At 39.8% G+C, this 18,642-nt stretch overlaps 1 protein-coding gene across 1 annotated transcript in view; it reads left to right on the top strand.

Annotated features, from left to right (window-relative positions):
• Positions 1-8,542: 8,542 nt before the first annotated feature.
• LOC134323489 (thrombospondin type-1 domain-containing protein 4-like) overlaps positions 8,543-18,642 on the top strand; it is a 68,865-nt gene continuing 58,765 nt past the window's right edge. Inside the window, exons 1-6 of the mRNA XM_063005014.1 lie at positions 8,543-8,608; positions 10,285-10,305; positions 11,812-12,143; positions 13,559-13,943; positions 14,828-14,930; positions 16,866-17,002. Of these exons, the coding sequence (XP_062861084.1) occupies positions 8,543-8,608; positions 10,285-10,305; positions 11,812-12,143; positions 13,559-13,943; positions 14,828-14,930; positions 16,866-17,002 (1,044 nt within the window). The remainder of the gene's footprint in view (positions 8,609-10,284; positions 10,306-11,811; positions 12,144-13,558; positions 13,944-14,827; positions 14,931-16,865; positions 17,003-18,642) is intronic.

Below are 18,642 nucleotides of genomic sequence, written 5' to 3'. Positions count from 1 at the left end.
AGTAGTGTAGTGTATACTGTAATAAACAGAACAGAGGAAATTCGCTAATCTTAGGCTTGCAAGTCACATAAACACCCTGGAAAGGGCACCAGTCCATTGCAGGCAGACACACACACACACACCCCTAAGAACATTTTTTTCTCTAATTAACCTCATTTACACGTCTTTGTACTGTGGGAGGAAACCAGAGCTCCAGGAAGAAACCCACATAGACAACATTCAAACTCTACACAGAAAGGACTCGGCCACCCCACCTGGGGATTGAACCCAGGACCTTCTTGCAGAACAAAGTACATATATATAAGGAAATATGGAGTCTTGGAGATTAAGAATGCTGGTGGAGGAGCAAGAATAAGACTGAGAGGGTGATGCAAGATGAGATGCTTGACGCTGATACACCATGCTGCTGTTTCCACGACCAAATAGGACAGATGTAGCTTAGTGGTTAAGGTGCTGGACTAGTAAAGGTGGACAAAAGGTTGCTGGTTCAAGCTTCACCACTGCCAGGTTGCCACTGTTGGGCCCTTAAGCATGGCTCTAAACCTCCAATTGCTTAAACAATATACTGTCACAGTACTGTAAGTCGCTTTGGATAAAAGCATCTGCTAAATGCTGAAAATGTTAATACCGACTGGTTGTAAATCTTTAAGTGAGGAGTGTCTGTATTTCGGCTCACAGGTCACAGTGACTTGTTTTATTTAATCAAAGCAGCTGACGTGATTTAAAACACACTGACAATAATAGAATAATTCCTGTGATTAAAGAATTAAGAAACATGTTTTAGGGTCGAGGAGGTTATGGCTTTGTTCTTTGCCTAGTAAAGCCTTAACATGTCACTCATAATTGGAGTTAAGATGTATTTTATCTAATGTTATTTAACACACATCAGTAATTATTTATTTTGAGCTCTATCAGTACATAATTAGATGCTCACTATGTCAGAATAACCCATAAATAAATGATGAGCTGTATTTATGCCCTATGAACACTTTCATTAGGGGCCAAAAGTCTTGCTTGCCAAAAATCTCTCCTATTTAATTCACTGAGTTTCATCACACGTCATGTAATCAGCACAACAACCTGATTAAAACCTTCATCCTCCTTAAAATCCTCACCCGTCCTCTGTTACACCAACCACCTGTAGGTCCTCCCTCACCACATCCATAAACCTTTGCCTCCTCAGCACCTTCTCCCCACAGAACTCTCATCCCTCCTCTGCACGTGCTCAAACCATCTCCATCTTTTCCTACATCCTACCTGCACTGTTCCTGTAATAAACTGCTTCCTAATCCTGTCCGCCCTCTCCTCTCCCTCCTGCAGGATCAGATTTCCTCCAGTCTGATCCTTTCCACTGAAGCCCATGATCAGACACCCATCACACTTCTGCTCATCAGAAGCTCATTTTGACTTTATTGTCATTGTAGTTGTACTAAGCGAACACTGCTCTCAGTGAGACCAGCAGCAATAATTAAAATCTATATATAAGCTAGTTACAAAATAAAATGAATACATTAGCAGCCATTATTCACAAATTATAAATGTGAACATAGCAAATACTAACCAATTCTACAATTCAAAAGATTGAAGGTTTGACTCAGATTGTTACTTTGACTGAATGATGAGAAACACGACATTAAATTCATCGATCAAAATAGAAGCATTTTTACTGGTCTTAAGTGGTCTTAAATCTTTGGCCCCAACTGTAGTTTAGACCTTGTTATGTAATTAATAAAATGATTAATGAGAGGATTAATAATCTGCTCATTAAGCATCTCATTTTATTTCATTTTGGCTGTCCCAAACACTACATCCCCCCACTACATTTATTCCTACATTTACACTTGTGCATTTATTTCTACATTTATTTCTCCAGTCATTTATTTCTACATTTATCTCTACATTTCTTTCTATAGTCATTTATTTCTACACTGTAAAAAATCTTTGTTTGGTTATGTTCTGAGAATGTAAAAATAAATGTTGGCACAACATGAATTATGGAAATAGTTGGTCCAAAAACAAAAAAATGTGTTATGCCGTCAGCTGTAGCAGTTTTACTCTTCAACTTAAAATGTTAGGTTCAGTAAACGAGTACAACTGTTTTCACTCAACATTTCAAGTCCAATGAAAAAAACTGATTTGGGTGAGCAACTGTGGGAATGAGGAAACTTCTGCACATGCGCTCCAGAGGGACGTCTTCGCGCCAGTTTTTATGGAGAGAAGAGGACTTTCAAACAACCGTTTTATATTAACGAGGAGCTTTCAAACAAACAGTAAGTATCTTAACATCATTACATCTTATTCACGTTAAGGTGGAGGGTTTAACGAATCTGAACAACTCTGTGGTTTGTTTGATTTTAAATTGGCGAACTGAAAGCTGCACAGAGGACGTGTTCATCATTTTAATATGTTTTTAAACGTAACTCCACATGCCACCACTACCTCTTTTACTTTGGTCTGAATGTTAAATAACTATAGACAGAGTCTGTTAAGATGTGATAAATCACCGTATCAAACTAGTGATAGTTACTGAATCTTTCCACCACTAGCCGTTACTCTGCATTTTACTAAAATATTTTGGAAGTCTGTTGAGTTACTGGATTGTAAATAACGTTAAAGCAACTGGATGCTGCTCTCAGATGCTTCTGCATCCACATGCGTGTGTGAAACGGCGACTTCGCTTTTATAAACGTTGTTAACAAACCGTGGTGTATAGATATTGTGGCGCCGGCGAGTAGGAAGGATTGCATCAGGGCCGCAAGTGAGCTGCCTTTGGCAGTTCACTCAGTGGTTTAGGGACAGACACCCATTCATACACACATACATTCATACAACAGACAAACATATAAGCTACTTACCCAACCCTCACCGCAGCCACCCCACTCCCAACAACGGGATACACGGCTACGGTGAGCTTAGACACCACTGCCGCAAGGCTTTCTGGGTAAAGCCCGTGGCGGCCCCCTAGCGGTGACGCTACAATATTTTTAGTTGTTGAAACGAGTGGAGAAATTCTAAACGCAGCTTTTTAAGTAAAAAGCATGAATTAATTCATTTAATTTGAGTAAGCGTTGTTAATCTCTGGGGAATCTAAGCAAACTTTTCTTACTTTAGTTTTTACATGCTGACTGACGTACTACAAGTACCATTTTATACTGTGGTCAAGCCAGCCTCCACTTCCAAATGCTCAGTCAAATCAGCCCCCAGGTTGTTTCTAAGGATGTGCGTATACTAAACATTACGGTAATAGCGTCTGGTAAAACTGATAAAAAAGTCACTGACAACCTGAACGTGACTACATCAGTTATAAATATATATATTAAAAATCAATAAATATATCAGTTAAAAATATAAAAATATATCAGTTAAAAATATAAAAATATACCGGTTACAAATATATATATATATACATATATCACTTAAAAATATAAATTTATCAGTTAAAATATATATAAAAATCACTTAAAAATATGAATATATCAGTTAATATATATATAAATATAACAGTTAAAAAATATATAAATATATCAGTTAAAATTATATAAAAATATAAGTTAAAAATATATAAATATATCAGTTAAAAATATATAAATGTATCAGTTAAAAAATATGTAAATATATCAGTTAATTGTATTTGGGATACAATTTCAAGCTTTGAAAAAAAGAGTTGCTAATAACCTGACATTATAATTTTACTTTAAATTTAAAGTCAACTAAAATTTAATCTTAGCTCTTTAATTTTTATTGTTATTAAAGGAAATCTACTTTCCACAAAACAATTCCACTTCATAATGATAGTACACCATCTGTAGATGTCACTCAGTTAATATCAAGCAATTCTGATGTGTCATTTTTAAATAAAGGCCTTCATATTGGCAAATTTCTATTATTTTAACTCTAGACTGTTATTAAAAAGAATTTTCTAGTTTCCACAAAACAATTCCACTTTATAATGATAGTACACCATCTGTAGATGTCACTCAGTTAATATCAAGCAATTCTGATGTGTCATTTCTACATAAAGGCTTTTATATTGTCAAATTTCCATTATTTTAACTCTAGACTGTTATTAAAAAGAATTTTCTAGTTTCCACAAAACAATTCCACTTTATAATGATAGTATACCATCTGTAGATGTCACTCAGTTAATATCAAGCAATTCTGATGTGTCATTTCTACATAAAGGCTTTTATATTGTCAAATTTCCATTATTTTAACTCTAGACTGTTATTAAAAAGAATTTTCTAGTTTACACAAAACAATTCCACTTTATAATGATAGTACACCATCTGTAGATGTCACTCAGTTAATATCAAGCAATTCTGATCTATCATTTTTAAATAAAGGTTTTTATATTGTCAAATTTCCATTATTTTAACTCTAGACTGTTATTAAAAAGAATTTTCTAGTTTTTCCACAAAACAATTCCACTTCATAATGATAGTACACCATCTGTAGATGTCACTCAGTTAATATCAAGCAATTCTGATTTGTCATTTTTAAATAAAGGCCTTTATATTGTCAAATTTCCATTATTTTAACTGTAGACTGTCATTAAAAAGAACTTTCTAGTTTTTCCACAAAACAATTCCACTTCATAATGATAGTACACCATCTGTAGATTTCACTCAGTTAATATCAAGCAATTCTGATGTGTCATTTTTAAATAAAGGTTTTTATTTTTTCAAATTTCCATTATTTTAACTCTAGACTGTTATTAAAAAGAATTCTCTAGTTTCCACAAAATAATTCTACTTCATAATGATAGTACACCATCTGTAGAATGTACAATCAGAATTGCTTGATATTAACTGAGTGACATCTACAGATGGTGTACTATCATTATGAAGTGGAATTGTTTTGTGGAAACTAGAGAATTCTTTTTAATAACAGTCTAGACTTAAAATAATGGAAATTTTACAATATAAAGGCCTTTATGTAGAAATGACACATCAGAATTGCTTGATATTAACTGAGTGACATCTACAGATGGTGTACTATCATTATGAAGTGGAATTGTTTTGTGGAAACTACAGATTTTTTTTTTTTTAATAACAGTCTATATTGAAAATAATGGAAATTTGACAATATAAAGGCCTTTATTTAGAAATGACTGATCAGAATTGCTGTCAGGTTATTACCAACTTTTTTTTTTAGAGCTTGAAATTGTATCCCTAATACAGTTAGCAGGAAGAAATGGGTTAATTTATTTTTTCATTTTTAACTTATATATGTATAGAATTTTTTAACTGATACATTAATATATTTTTATCTGATATATTCCTGTATTTTAACTGATATATTTATATATTTTAACTGATACATTTATATATATTTTAACTGATACATTTATATATATTTTAACTGATATATTTCTGTATTTTAACTGATATATTTATTTTATTGAACTGAAACCTTTATATATATTTAATCTGATATATTTCTATATTTATAACTGATGTAGTCATGTTCAGGTGACCTTTTTTTTATCAGTTTTACCAGACGCTATTACCGTAATGTTTAGTATACGCACATCCTTAGAAACAACATGGGGGCTGATTTGACTGAGCATTTCGAAGTGGAGGCTGGCTTGACCACAGTCATTTTATTAGCATGTCAGTGCTTGTGTTAATATGCAATTTCTTACACATAAATGGGGCTCTGATATTATTATGTGTTCCAGAGGATACAGAAGCATTACAGGACCACAAAGAACATGAAAACGTGGATTCTTGAAGTGGTGAAGGAGAGTGCTGTTTTATCAATGTTGCAGTTGTAATTGAAGAAGATGTAGTAATGGACAACCTGCCCCACTACACTAATGCCTTCAAGACACCAAACCATTGAAACTGGTTTTTATTCCACCTTAAAAATTAGCAATTACATTTAGTGCTAAGTTGACTTGTAATTTGTAGTTGCCCTTGCACCTTAAAAACTACATTTAGGCTCTACTTACATATAAATTGTTTCATTTACACACTATAACATGTATAACTTGTAATTTGTTGGATGCTTGTGAATGCTGAATGCTTGTTTATATGATACATGCAAATAAAATGTATTTGTTAAGAATTTACATTTGCTATGCAGTGTTCACTTATTCAGTATATTTTACATGTACTTTGATACTAATGATTAATTAACTGGACTAAACAAATGTAGTTGACAGAATTGAAAATATATTGTTGGACCAACAAGATGTATTTGATGAATTTCATTGACACAACCTATTTTTTTTAGTTGGTCCTAAATTCCATGGTTGTCAGCAGAACTTAAATTATGCCAACTAAAAAAATTAGATGCAACGGGTCACTAAGAATTTTTAAGTTGAAAAGACTTGAAATTTTTTACAGTGTACATTTACACCTACATTTATCTCTACATTTATTTCTACATTTATCTCTACATTAATTTCTACATTTATACCTACATTTATCTCTACATTTATTTCTACATTTATTTCTACATTTATTTTTACATTTATTTCTACATGTATCTCTACATTTATGTCTACATTTATCTCTACATTTATTTCTACATTTATCTCTACATTTATTTTTACATTTATTTCTACATTTATTTTTACATTTATTTCTACATTTATCTCTACATTTATTACTACATTTATCTCTACATTTATTTCTACATTTATCTCTACATTTATCTCTACATTTATTTGTTACATTTATCTCTACATTTATCCCTACATTTATTTTTTACATTTATCTCTACATTTATTTCTAGTCATTTTATTTCTACATTTATCTCTACATTTATCTTTACATTTATCTCTACATTAATTTATTTCTACATTTATTTCATCATTATTACATTATTATATTTCTACATATATTTCTACATTTATTTCTACATTTATTTCTATTAGGGCTGTTGTTAATTGTGTTAATTAACGCGATTAACACGTTAAAATTGTAATTGTGATTAAAAAAATGAATCAAGATTAAAATCAAACTATTTTTATTGGGCTGTGTTTGTTCCATAAATATGTGTCACTGTGGTAATTTGCACTGCTTTAACACAGTAACATTGTGTTTATACTGTATAGGGTAACACGGCTCTTTCTCCAGTTTGCGGTCGTGAGTTACAAATTACTCCAGCTGCTGCTACATATTGTTAAATATCGGGTATTTTAAATCATCATTTTCAAAAAGCCTGAGAAACCATATAATATCATCATTAATATCATCTTTGGTCAGAGGAAAATCAGAGGAATTTGGATGTAAAGCGCATGAACTGTACACGGAACATTACAAACACTGGTGTTAAATGGATCGCAATGGACTGTAGACAGTTCAACATAGATAATGATGTGGGTTATACTCAACCACTCACCCCACTGCACAACCCTCCCGGCCGCACTCACCAGGTAGTTATTATTATATTACAATATTTTCATTACGTAAAATTAAAATAACTAAAACTGTACATTAAAAATACCAGAGGCAGGGATTTGAACTTAAAGTCTGACTTCTGAGTGAGTACTTTTAATTCATTCTGATCAGCTATCAGCATATGCAATTTGTTGAGGGGGCCTAAAATATTTTTTTGCACTGGGGCCCATGAGCTCCTAGTTACTCCACTGGTGTTGCATCTAGTAAGCGCCTGTTTTCAGTGGCAGGATTATGAACAGGGAAAGATCCTCACTTTTGTCAGATAATGTGAACAGACTTGTCATTTTAAATAACTGGCTGAAAGATGGGTAGCTGTTAACAACTCTATGGGTGTGTTCGAAAAGCTAGGGAGCTCCCTACATAGACGCATTTTACGTCATCCTACGCACGCTCCCGAGAGTAGGCTGTTCGAAATCCTAGATGCCTTAATAAGCTGTCTACTAAGGCATCTTAAAATTTCTATGTTATTTTGACTCAAGAACGAGTGAGCATCGGAAGTGTCCTTAGTGATCAGGGCAATCCCAGCATTCAGTGTATAAACTTGCACAAGTGTTTTTATTTGCAAGTTCGGGCTTGTCAGCGAATGTAACCGTTTTCGGTACACGAAGGGAGACGTTAGTTGACATGCTAGCGTGCTGTGCCACCCAATCCCATTGGTTTGAATGACAAGATGCTAAATGCTAAATGCGAAACCCGATGGAATCGCTGTCTAAGTATCGCGTTCAAATAACCTGACTTATAAGTTACTGACTTATTAGAATCCTCTCTACTGAGGCAGCTGCCTGTGTAGACAGTAAGACAGCAAGGCAGCTCCCTAGGTTTTCTAACACACCCTATATAGGCATTGGCCTTTATGTAATAATTCTGTGATAATTTTATGAATGTTTTTATTGGTAAACATGTTCTTGCAATAAAAATGTGCATAACTGTTCAAATTGTGCTTAGTTATCAGTTAGCGATTAATTGCGATTAATTTGGTTCTTTAATCGCGATTAAACTCGATTAAAAATTTTAATCGTGTGACAGCCCTAATTTCTATACTTGTACACGTACATTTCTACAGAAGCGTTGTATGTGTGGTGCTGTGTTAAAGCTGCTCACTAAAGCTCATGTTGTTTTTTTACAGTCTTGTCATGGTTTTCAGCCTCTTCTGCTCTAAGCTCACTGAATGCCAGCTTCCTACTGAGCACCACAACAAGGTAACACTGGCATTAACACACCACTGTTCAGTACATGACTTTTGGTGCCATGCATATAAACACAAGACTTACAGGACTTTGTCATATGTATGTGGGAATTTGTGCCCATTCAGTTAAAAGAGCTGATTTGTATGGCTGGGCTCTGATGTCGTTCGAGAAAGTCTCAGTCCATGTTCCGGTTCATTTCAGAGCTGTTGAGTGGGGCTGAGATCAGATTTTTGGCCATTTTATGTTACAGTCCAACATCCAAACAGGATCTGCTGTGTTGTGGTCCTCTGGTGCTTCCTCTTGATGGGTGGGTTAGTTGTTTCATGTGTTAATTGTGTAGTGTGAACAGTTTTGACAGCCTAGTGTACGATGACGGGTACTAATCAGGGTTCATGCTAACCAGAAAAACCTCGAACAACAGTGAGATCAGTGAGATCAAGAGCTCAAGGGAACATAATCAGCCTGAGTAAAAACCCTTTTAGAAACCTGATCGTGGTGTAAATCTCACACACACACACACACACACACTGGGGATCAGAAGTTCAGCGGTAAAACGACAGACAGGGACAGACACTAAAAACAACATGCTAGTCACCATTTACTGATGTGAGTGAATGGCAGGATACAGCCTAAACAAGTTGCCAGTCCATCATAGGACACGCATACACACACTACATATCTTTGGACTGTGGGAGGAAACCGGAGCATCTGGAGGAAACCCACATGGACACGGCGAGAACATGCAAACTCCACTTAGTCACACTGACTAGCTTTGGAATGAACTGGAACATCAACTGAGGCTTTGTTGACTAACATCAATGCCCAAATCAGCTCTTTTGACTGACTGGGCAGAAATTCTCACAGACATACTTCAAAATGTTGTAAGAAGCCTTCTCTGAAAAGCGACTTTTGTTATAGCTGAAAATATCACACAGAGGTCACTCTACTTTAATAGCATTTGTTTTTTAATGTAATGATTTGCTAGCCACCCAGTGACAGCAATGACTGACAGATGCGGTTTTATCAAGTCATAATGACTCCTGAGAATTTGCCCTTGACCTTTAATCATGACACTGGCTATGGAATAAAATAAACCAGCCACCTTGACCACATACACTAACTCAGCACTTTATTAGGAACACCTGTCTGGAACGCATGTTCATTAATTATTTATAAGCTACAGCTCTTTAAACCTTGTCACTCCCTGTACCCAGGTTATCAATTTAAACGGACCCCCACTGACCAGAGGATGCTGTTGGTTTGATATTTTTGGTCGGAGCGCTATTCTTCTTCCAGCATCGATACTGAGGTGGTTAAAAATCCCAACAACACTGCTGTATCTGGTGCTGTACCAGAACAACACACACTAGCATGTAATTTCCATGTTAGTGTCAGTGTACTGCTGAGAGTGATCCAAAACACAAAGATCATCTGGTCATTAATAAATGGGGTCCAGTGGGGATGAGAAAGTATGCAGAGCTACAGATGGACTATGGTCAGTAATTTTATAAGAACAAAGTTCATCTGTATGGTAGGTGTAGCTTATAAAATAGTCAATGAATATATTTAAAGGTGTTCCTAATAAAGTGTTTGGTGAGTGTATGATGCAGTTAGGTGTGTGTGTGTGCAGTGGGGTGTCAAGATTAAATATCTGGTCTATGTGTGATTTGTTGTGTTGTTGTTCTCAGGTGAATTGTTCGAGAAAGCGGGTATCCCCACAAAACAATCCGTGTCAGGGTGCATTAAAGCTGTTCTGGTAGCTTTGAGGTGTTCTGACACCTCGCTAAGACGATACACGATACTATGTTGTACCAGTGGTCCACTGCTGGATCTCTGGGCCTCCTGTGAACATTTCACTTGTTGTGAGAACGTGTGTGGAACTCTCTGAAAGAGCTCAGCTGTGTGACCCCTCTGACCTGAAGATGACCAACGGTTAGAGTTACAGAAGCGGGCGGGAAACCGAGTTGGCACTTTTGATCTCTGAATATCCACCTGCCGTTGACGGACAGCTGAAGATGCCACGCCAGCGATTCCAGCTTTGTTCTCTGGTGGCCCGCTGCTAGTTATGGCTCTCCAGGCCTCTGGCAGATGACCAACTGAGTCCCAGTTTGTGAAGTGGAAATGTAGAATCTAATTTGTTTCCTTATATGGACCCATTAAAACATGTAAAACGCAAAGCGGCAGTGCTATCACCCAGACAGGTGCCTACACAGACATGATTGTCTATGAATAAAGAAGGTGGCTTGGGTTGGGCAAAGCCCTGCGATGGATTGGCACCCTGTACATGGTGTTACTGCCTTGTGCCCAATATTTCCCGGTGGAATTAAACCTTAAGTATGTAAATCTTGCACTTACTCGTTCACTTACTCTTTAGAACAGTTTATAGGGACCAGAAAGTGAGCTGCCCTGCTGCCTACTGCCTACATAAGCAGCTGCCTCAGTAGAGAGGATTCTAATAAGACATCGACAAATAAGTCAGGTTATTTGGACACGAGCGATTACATCAATTTTAGCTTACTAAGCTAACTCAGTTAGCCTCAGGTCGTTCAAACCAACGGTCTGAGGTGGCACAACGTGCTAGCACACCAGCTAACGTCTCCCTCCGTGTACAGAAAATGGTTAAACTGTCCCTGACGAGCCTAAATTTACAAATAAACGACACTTGTGCACCGCACGTCCAATTGCGTAATTGCATCGTGCTTCCTCTCCACCAATGCTGATCCCTGCTCTGATTGAGGAGAACGAAGCTAACCCACGCCCCTTCCGACACGTGGGCAGCAGCCGTACGCATCTTATCACCCACACTTTGACGAGTGCAGTGCAGCTCAGCGTTGTGTACGGAGAGGACACACCCTGAGAGTACTCTTTTCTCATCTCTGTGCAGGCGCCATCAATCAGCCAGCAGAGGTTGTAATTGCACCAGTCATAGGAGAGACCCCATTAAATTGCATTTTTAAAGCCTGTAAAAGGCGAAGCAGCAGTGCTATCGGCGGGCCAGGTGCCTACACAGACATGATTGCCTGTGTATGAGGGAGGTGGCTTGAAGTGGCCTCATGTTATTGTTACTGGTAACCCATGAAAGTTTTGTGTAGTCATATGAAATGAAATGGACTGATCTAGCTGCAGGTTCGGTTTGTTACTGTATCACAATAATAATCAGGTGTGAGGTCTCTTCCTGTGTACGTTACAGTAATGCGTATCTCATGTGGCCGCAGGTCGCTCCCGAGCCAGGAGTTTTGGACGAGGCCCGATCTGGATCGTGGGGCCCCTGGGGTCCGTGGGGCGAGTGTTCACGCTCGTGTGGCGGAGGGGTACAGGAGCAGAGCCGGCCGTGTCTCCCGACCTACAGCCCTCCGGCCACGACGTTTACCCCCAGATACGGTCCTCACACGGGACATGAAGATCTACCTCACGTGATCTCGGCTCTGAAGCCGTCCGTGCCGCTGTATCACGGGAATAACGGTCAACCGCCTGACGCTCAAGGGTCACTCAATTTCAGCCATGGAGAGCAGAGAAAGAAGCAGAACGGAACGCGGCCCGGACGACGGTACGGTCTGTTAATGCTGCACTTTGGTTGTAGTTGCTAGTATATGAAACAAAGAAAGTAATTAAACACCAGGTTGTGCTTGTTATATGGAAATTTAACCTGGCTAACACAGGGAGACGTGAACATTTGAACTTAAATTCAAATACATAAGCCCACTACAGCTGCAATCAAAATCTTCTACAAGGGTTCAAATCTTCAGAGATGCTATTGTTCCACCAGGCTTCTACATACAAGCATTACTGGCTGTGTCTGAGGGGAGGAATGGTCAAAGCCGTGCAACAGATTGGCACTAAATTTGTGCTAAACTATTTATTGCAAGATGTGTTTTATATATATTAGTTTAGCGTGTGACATTTGCAAATATGTTACCTGTAACTGCAGCTTTAGTACAATTTGGGCATCAGATTTTTACCTTCCCTTTAGGTGAATCAATGTTCATATTTAATATTGGTTTGTGAGCTATAATGATGAACGATTACTTTCTGCTGATCCCATTAGGCGTCACCACAGCGGATAAATCGACTGCTATATGACTGATATGTGTCCCCTCAATGTCTAGGTTCATGTAATGGGATTTGAACCCGCAGAATTTAGGTGCTTCTGTTACCAGTATCATGGCTCTTACCATCATGACACACTATCTCACTGATGCTTTATAATTAATATATTCAGTCATTTATAGACTTTTGGATTTTAACTTGCTTATGCCTTGCAAAACTGTATTTTATTATTTTATGTTATGAACATTCAAGATAAACTCGTAAAGGATTTTGGTCTAAAAGTGGGTAGCAGGAGCACAGTTGTATGATGAGCACCTAAGTTCTGCGGGTTTGAGTCCCGTTACATGAACCTAGCCATTAAGGGACACATAAGTGCACTTTTAGTGCTGGTCCCAAGACCGGATCAATAGGACGGTTGCACCAGGAAGGGGCTCCGGCATAAAAACTCGAATGATCCACTGTTGCGACAGGAAAAAGTAATCGTTCATTAATATTTATATAGCACCTGATTTTAAATAGCTTACAAACCAATATTAAATCTGATGCAGTTACAGGTGACATATTTGCGAATGTCACACGCGAAAATAATATACATTAAAAAATGCATATAAAACACATCTTGCAATAAAGCCTAGTTTAGCACAGGGCTTTGACCATTCCTCCCCTCAGACACAGCCAATCATGCTTGTATATAGACGCCTGGTGGGACAAAAGCATCTTTAAAGATTTTAGCTTAGCGTGGCTCTCTGTATACAATACGGCTCTCAGAACCCGGCACTCAGATCAAGGCACCGGATTCACAAAGGGGAATTAGATATGACTAGATGCAGGAAGAAAAATTCTGGACACTCGCTTGCAGGCGGTTGTTACTCTGTAATTGTTTCTGCTTTGTGTGGGTTTTTCCTGACTTCTCAGGCGAGGCAGCGGTCGGATCAGCCCCGGGATGTACGGTTACGGTAAGATGCCGTATGTGGTCTCCTCACACAAAGACCAGACGCCAACTCAGCACAACCAGCGACGGTCCCGCTCTCCATCCGACTACAGGAAGAACGGTTCCAGGCAGCGGCAGCAGAAGTCCAGAAATAATCAACAAATTATTCCTCAGAATACCCAGTATGGTACCAGCCAGCCGCCAGCCTGGGTGTCTGTTCACCAGTCCGGCTCAGGAATCCAGTCTCAGCAGGAGCCACAACGTCCTGGGACACTGGTGTCAGGTTTAAACCCAGTATGGGATCAGAACCTGCTGCCGGCGTCATCATGCGCTGGAGCCGTCAGCCAGTACAAGATGTGCAACACCGGTGTAAGATGCCAAAATATGCGTGCACTATATGGACAAAAGTATTGGGACACCCCTAAAAGCTGTAATAAATCAATTATATAAGGGAAGTGATATGCTTCCAACTTTGCAGTAACAGTTTAGGGATGGCCCTTTCCTTTTTCAAGCTCTATAAAGACATGAAGAAAAGCTCCCCAGAGCCCTGACCTCATCATCACTCAACAGCTGGTTGTACAGCAGTTGGAGCCTATTGATTAAGGTACTGGTCCAGTAATCAGAAGGTTGCTGGTTCAAGTCTCACCACTAACCCTCAATTGCTTAGACTGTTTACTGTCACAGTACTGTAAGTCGCTTTGGACAGAAGCGTCTGATAAATGCCGAAAATATAAATGTAAATTTAACAGCTCTGGGATGAACTGGAACATCAACTAAGGCTTTCTTGACCAATATCAGTGTCCAGCCATACAAATGTCGGCACCAATTCCGGCAGACATACTTCAAAATCTTGTGGGAAGCCTTCTTAGAAGAGTGGCTGTTGTTCTAGCTTAAAACAAACTATAATTGAATACATTTACATTTTTGGCTCTAAGCAGATGCTTTTATCCAAAGCGACAGTATGTAGTCTAAGCAATTGAGGGTTAAGGGCCTTGCTCAGGGGTCCCAACAGTGGTAACCTGGCAGCGGTGGGGTTTAAACCAGCAACCTTCTGATTACTAGTCCAGTACCTTAACCGCTAAGCTACAAGTGCCTAATACTATTTGTTTTTTAAATTGGACGTCCAACAAGCTCATGGCTGTTTCAGGTGTCCGAATACTTTTGGCCATATGGTGTATTTTCTTCTCCTCATAACAACAAAATGAATGCACAGAAATCAACAGCTTGTTTTTCTGTGCGCCCCCACTCCACAGCCGTGTCCCCCGTCCAGTAGGCACATCAGAGACGTCCAGTGTTCCTCCTATAACAATCACCCCTTCATGGGACAACTCTATCAATGGGAAGCTTTTAATGAAGGTAGGTTTTCGTCCATCGTCTGTTTTATTCTAAGTGTGTTGTGTGTTTACTTGGCACGCGTGATGCTGTCAGAACTGGCATGTACTATGTTAGTATCACCGAGCAGTAGGCATGCAGTATCACATGGTGTCTAGGTATCTTTGAAGAGTGATGAAGGTTGTACACACCAACCAGGCATAACATTATGAGCACTGACAGGTGAAGTGAATAACACTGATTATCTCTTCATCACGGCACCTGTTAGTGGGGGGGATATATTAGGCAGCACGTGAACATTTTATCCTCAAAGTTGATGTTAGAAGCAGGAAAAATGGGCAAGCGTGAGGATCTGAGCGAGTTTGACGAGGGCCAAATTGTGATGGCTAGACGACTGGGTCAGAGTATCTCCAAAACAGCAGCTCTTGTGGGCTGTTCCCAGTCTGCAGTGGTCAGTATCTATCAAAAGTGGTCCAAGGAAGGAACAGTGGTAAACCAGTGACAGGGTCATGGGCGACCAAGGCTCATTGATGCATGTGGGGAGCGAAGGCTGAACCGTGTGGTCCGATCCAACAGACGAGCTACTGTAGCTCAGATTGCTGAAGAAGTTAATGCTGGTTCTGATAGAAAGGTGTCAGAATACACAGAGCATCACAGTTTGTTGCGTATGCGGCTGCATAGCAGCAGACCAGTCAGTGTGCCCATGTTGACCAACAATGGGCTCATGAGCATCGGATCTGGACCACAGAGCGATGGAAGAAGGTGGCCTGGTCTGATAAATCACGTTTTCTTTTACATCACGTGGATGGCCGGGTGCGTGTGCGTCGCTTACCTGGGGAACACACGGCACCAGGATGCACTGGTGGGAAGAAAGCGAGCCAGGCGGAAGCAGTGTGATGCTTTGGGCAACGTTCTGCTGGGAAACCTCGGGTCCTACCATCCGTATGGATGTCACTTTGACACGTACCACCTACCTAAGCATTGTTGCAGACGATGTACTCCCTTCATGGAAACGCTATTCCCTGATCGCTGTGACCTCTTTAAGCAGGATGATGCACCCTGCCAGGAACGGTTTGAGGAGCACAACAACCAGTTTGAGGTGTTGACTTGGCCTCCAAATTCCCCAGATCTCAATCCAGTCGAGCATCTGTGGGATGCGCTGGACAAACAAGTCCGATCCATGGAGGCCCCACCTCACAGCTTAACAGGAGTTAAAGGATCTGCTGCTGCCATCTTGGTGCCAGATACCACAGCACACCTTCATGGGTCTAGTAGAGTCCATGCCTTGATGGGTCAGGGCTGTTTTGGCAGCAAAATGGGGGCCAACACAATATTAGGAAGGTGGCCATAATGTTATGTCAAATTACTAGGGCAGTTGTAGCCTAGTGGTACTAGGCTACTGGACTAGTATTAACAAGGTTGTTGGTTCAAACCCCACCACTTCCACCACTCTTGGGTTGATTGCTTAAAAAGTGTACACTGTAAGTCGCTTCAGATAAAAGCGTCCTCTAAATGCAGAAAATGTAAATGTGTAGGGAAACTGGACTGACCAATCGTCAGTCTGAATTATTCATCGTGATCTGGCGCTGCAACAGTGAGTGACGGTTCACTTTTGAACTCACAGTGTAGACAGACGTAGCTAATAAAGTGCTCACTGAGTGTATTTATGAATAATTGTTATTTACATTAACGTTTACTTTTCTGGAATCACAGAACTGATGACAGAACGCGAGTTTTACTGTAGAATCAGGTGTTTACCGCAGAGCATACAGTACCACTGTTCCACTGATAGATGGCACCAATCACATGGTACAAACATGGGCTGGGTAAAGCAGTGGTAGCGCATGCCCATCAGGAAATTCAGCTGGCATGTTGACTGTGATGTGATCAGGAATTTAACAGACTGAAGATGATTGTTCTACCTCAGATGTGATAGTTTTCATCTGCCACTTTACACAGTTCCGGTGGAGCAGCTCTGCCAGCTGAACTGCCGGGCCATCGGTTATCGTTTCTACGTCCTCAAGTCAGATCGGGTCATCGACGGGACCCCATGTGGACAGAACGAGACGGCGATCTGCGTGGCTGGAAAGTGTGAGGTAAGAGTTTTACCTGCAGCTCGTATTTTTTTTAAGGAACTGCCAGGTTGCCGCTGTTGGACCCTTGAGCAAGGCCCTCAATTGCTTAGACAATTTACTGTCACAGAAGTGTAAGTCACTTTGCATAAAACCATCTGCTAAATGCAGAAAATTTAAATGTTTTTGCTTTTTTATTCTGTTAATTTAGTCAAAACATGGCTGGGCGCTGATGTTGGCCAAGCAAGCCTCAGTTGATGTTCCGGTTCATTCCAGAGCTGTTCAGGCTGTCAGACTGAGGTCTCAACACTGTGCAGAACATTGGAGTTTCTTTACTCATACACACACACCTTTATTTATAGCACCCAATCCATCTTCTGCATGATTTCAGGAGAGTAGAGTAATGCCTAGTTCACACTACACGATTTTTGTCCTGATTTTCGCTCACCGATTGGTCGGTGCTAGTTTCGGCAATCGAAACTCAGCTCTCAATCGACATGTGTGAACTACTCAACAACTCGATCTGAGTGGACCAAAGAGAGATATTCAGCTTATCGAATATCTGGATCTGAGTTGCCCGACTGACAATAAGTGCTATGTCAAACAGCCAATGAGAACGCAAGATACAAGGTGAGGGGAAACGCAGGGGAGGAGTGTAAAAAGGTGATACGGGGGCGTAATGTAGTTTATATTAGAACACATTGACACACACACGTTTTACAGTATTTCTGACCTGATCGTTCTCTACAAAACACCCACGCTGCATTGCAAAACTTATTAATTAACCTCCAACTCACTATAAAACAATCCATGCTGTTCCTATTTTTCCTACTTGTTGTTATGCGGCACATCAAACTTTGATCGCTCGCTACTTGTTGACGTGCATGTTTGGACGTGGTATCATTTAACCCCTCTTCACTTTCGTATTTTGGGAGACCAGAGAAGCTGTCCTGCGATTCCAGTTGGTGATAGATGGTGTAGTGTGAAACCCCCATTTTTCTGCTTTGTGCACTGACCGCATGATCCGTCTCTGTGCAGTGCCATCAGTCAGCCAGCAGATGTCATAATTGCATCGGTTATAAAAAATCCTCTGTGGCATCCTCCCTGCGAACGAGCCAATCAGTGTTCGTGTTGGCGCCCAGCTTGCCGGTAGCAGAGCTGAGATTCGAATCGTTGAGTTCCTGAGCGCCCTTTTCCACCCAAGGAGGACGGAGGTCTGGTTCCTCTCAAGGTTTCTTCCTGTAATTTTAAGGAAGTTTTTCCTTGCCACTGTCGCCCTCGGCTTGCTCAACAGGGGTTTTTGGTCTGTCGGTCCTGGTTTCTGTAAAGTTGCTTTGAGACAATGTCTATTGTAAAAAGTGCTATATAAATAAGGTTGACTTGACTTGACCTTTTCAGTAGTTTTGCATGCAGCACATGGATTTCTTTTCAAATTTGTCAGTTTGTTTTAGGGAAGATCGTGAATTTCAATACAAAATTGACCCCCTTTCCCCCAGTATACAGCCAAATTAGCAATAAGCCACCATCATACATGCCAATATTTTCTGACCAAAGGGAAAAAAAACTCTCTAATCGGTCGCTGTTATTTTTTGGGGTTTGGTTTGGATGAACCTCCCCACTCCGTCTGACTTGCACCCTTCTTGTTTGATTTATGAGATCTTGTT

Source organism: Trichomycterus rosablanca, chromosome 11, assembly GCF_030014385.1.
Source record: "Trichomycterus rosablanca isolate fTriRos1 chromosome 11, fTriRos1.hap1, whole genome shotgun sequence".
In the NCBI taxonomy this organism is placed as follows: domain Eukaryota; kingdom Metazoa; phylum Chordata; class Actinopteri; order Siluriformes; family Trichomycteridae; genus Trichomycterus; species Trichomycterus rosablanca.
The sequence above is the reverse complement of the archived record's forward strand: the minus strand, read 5'-3'. Positions and strand labels throughout refer to the sequence as shown.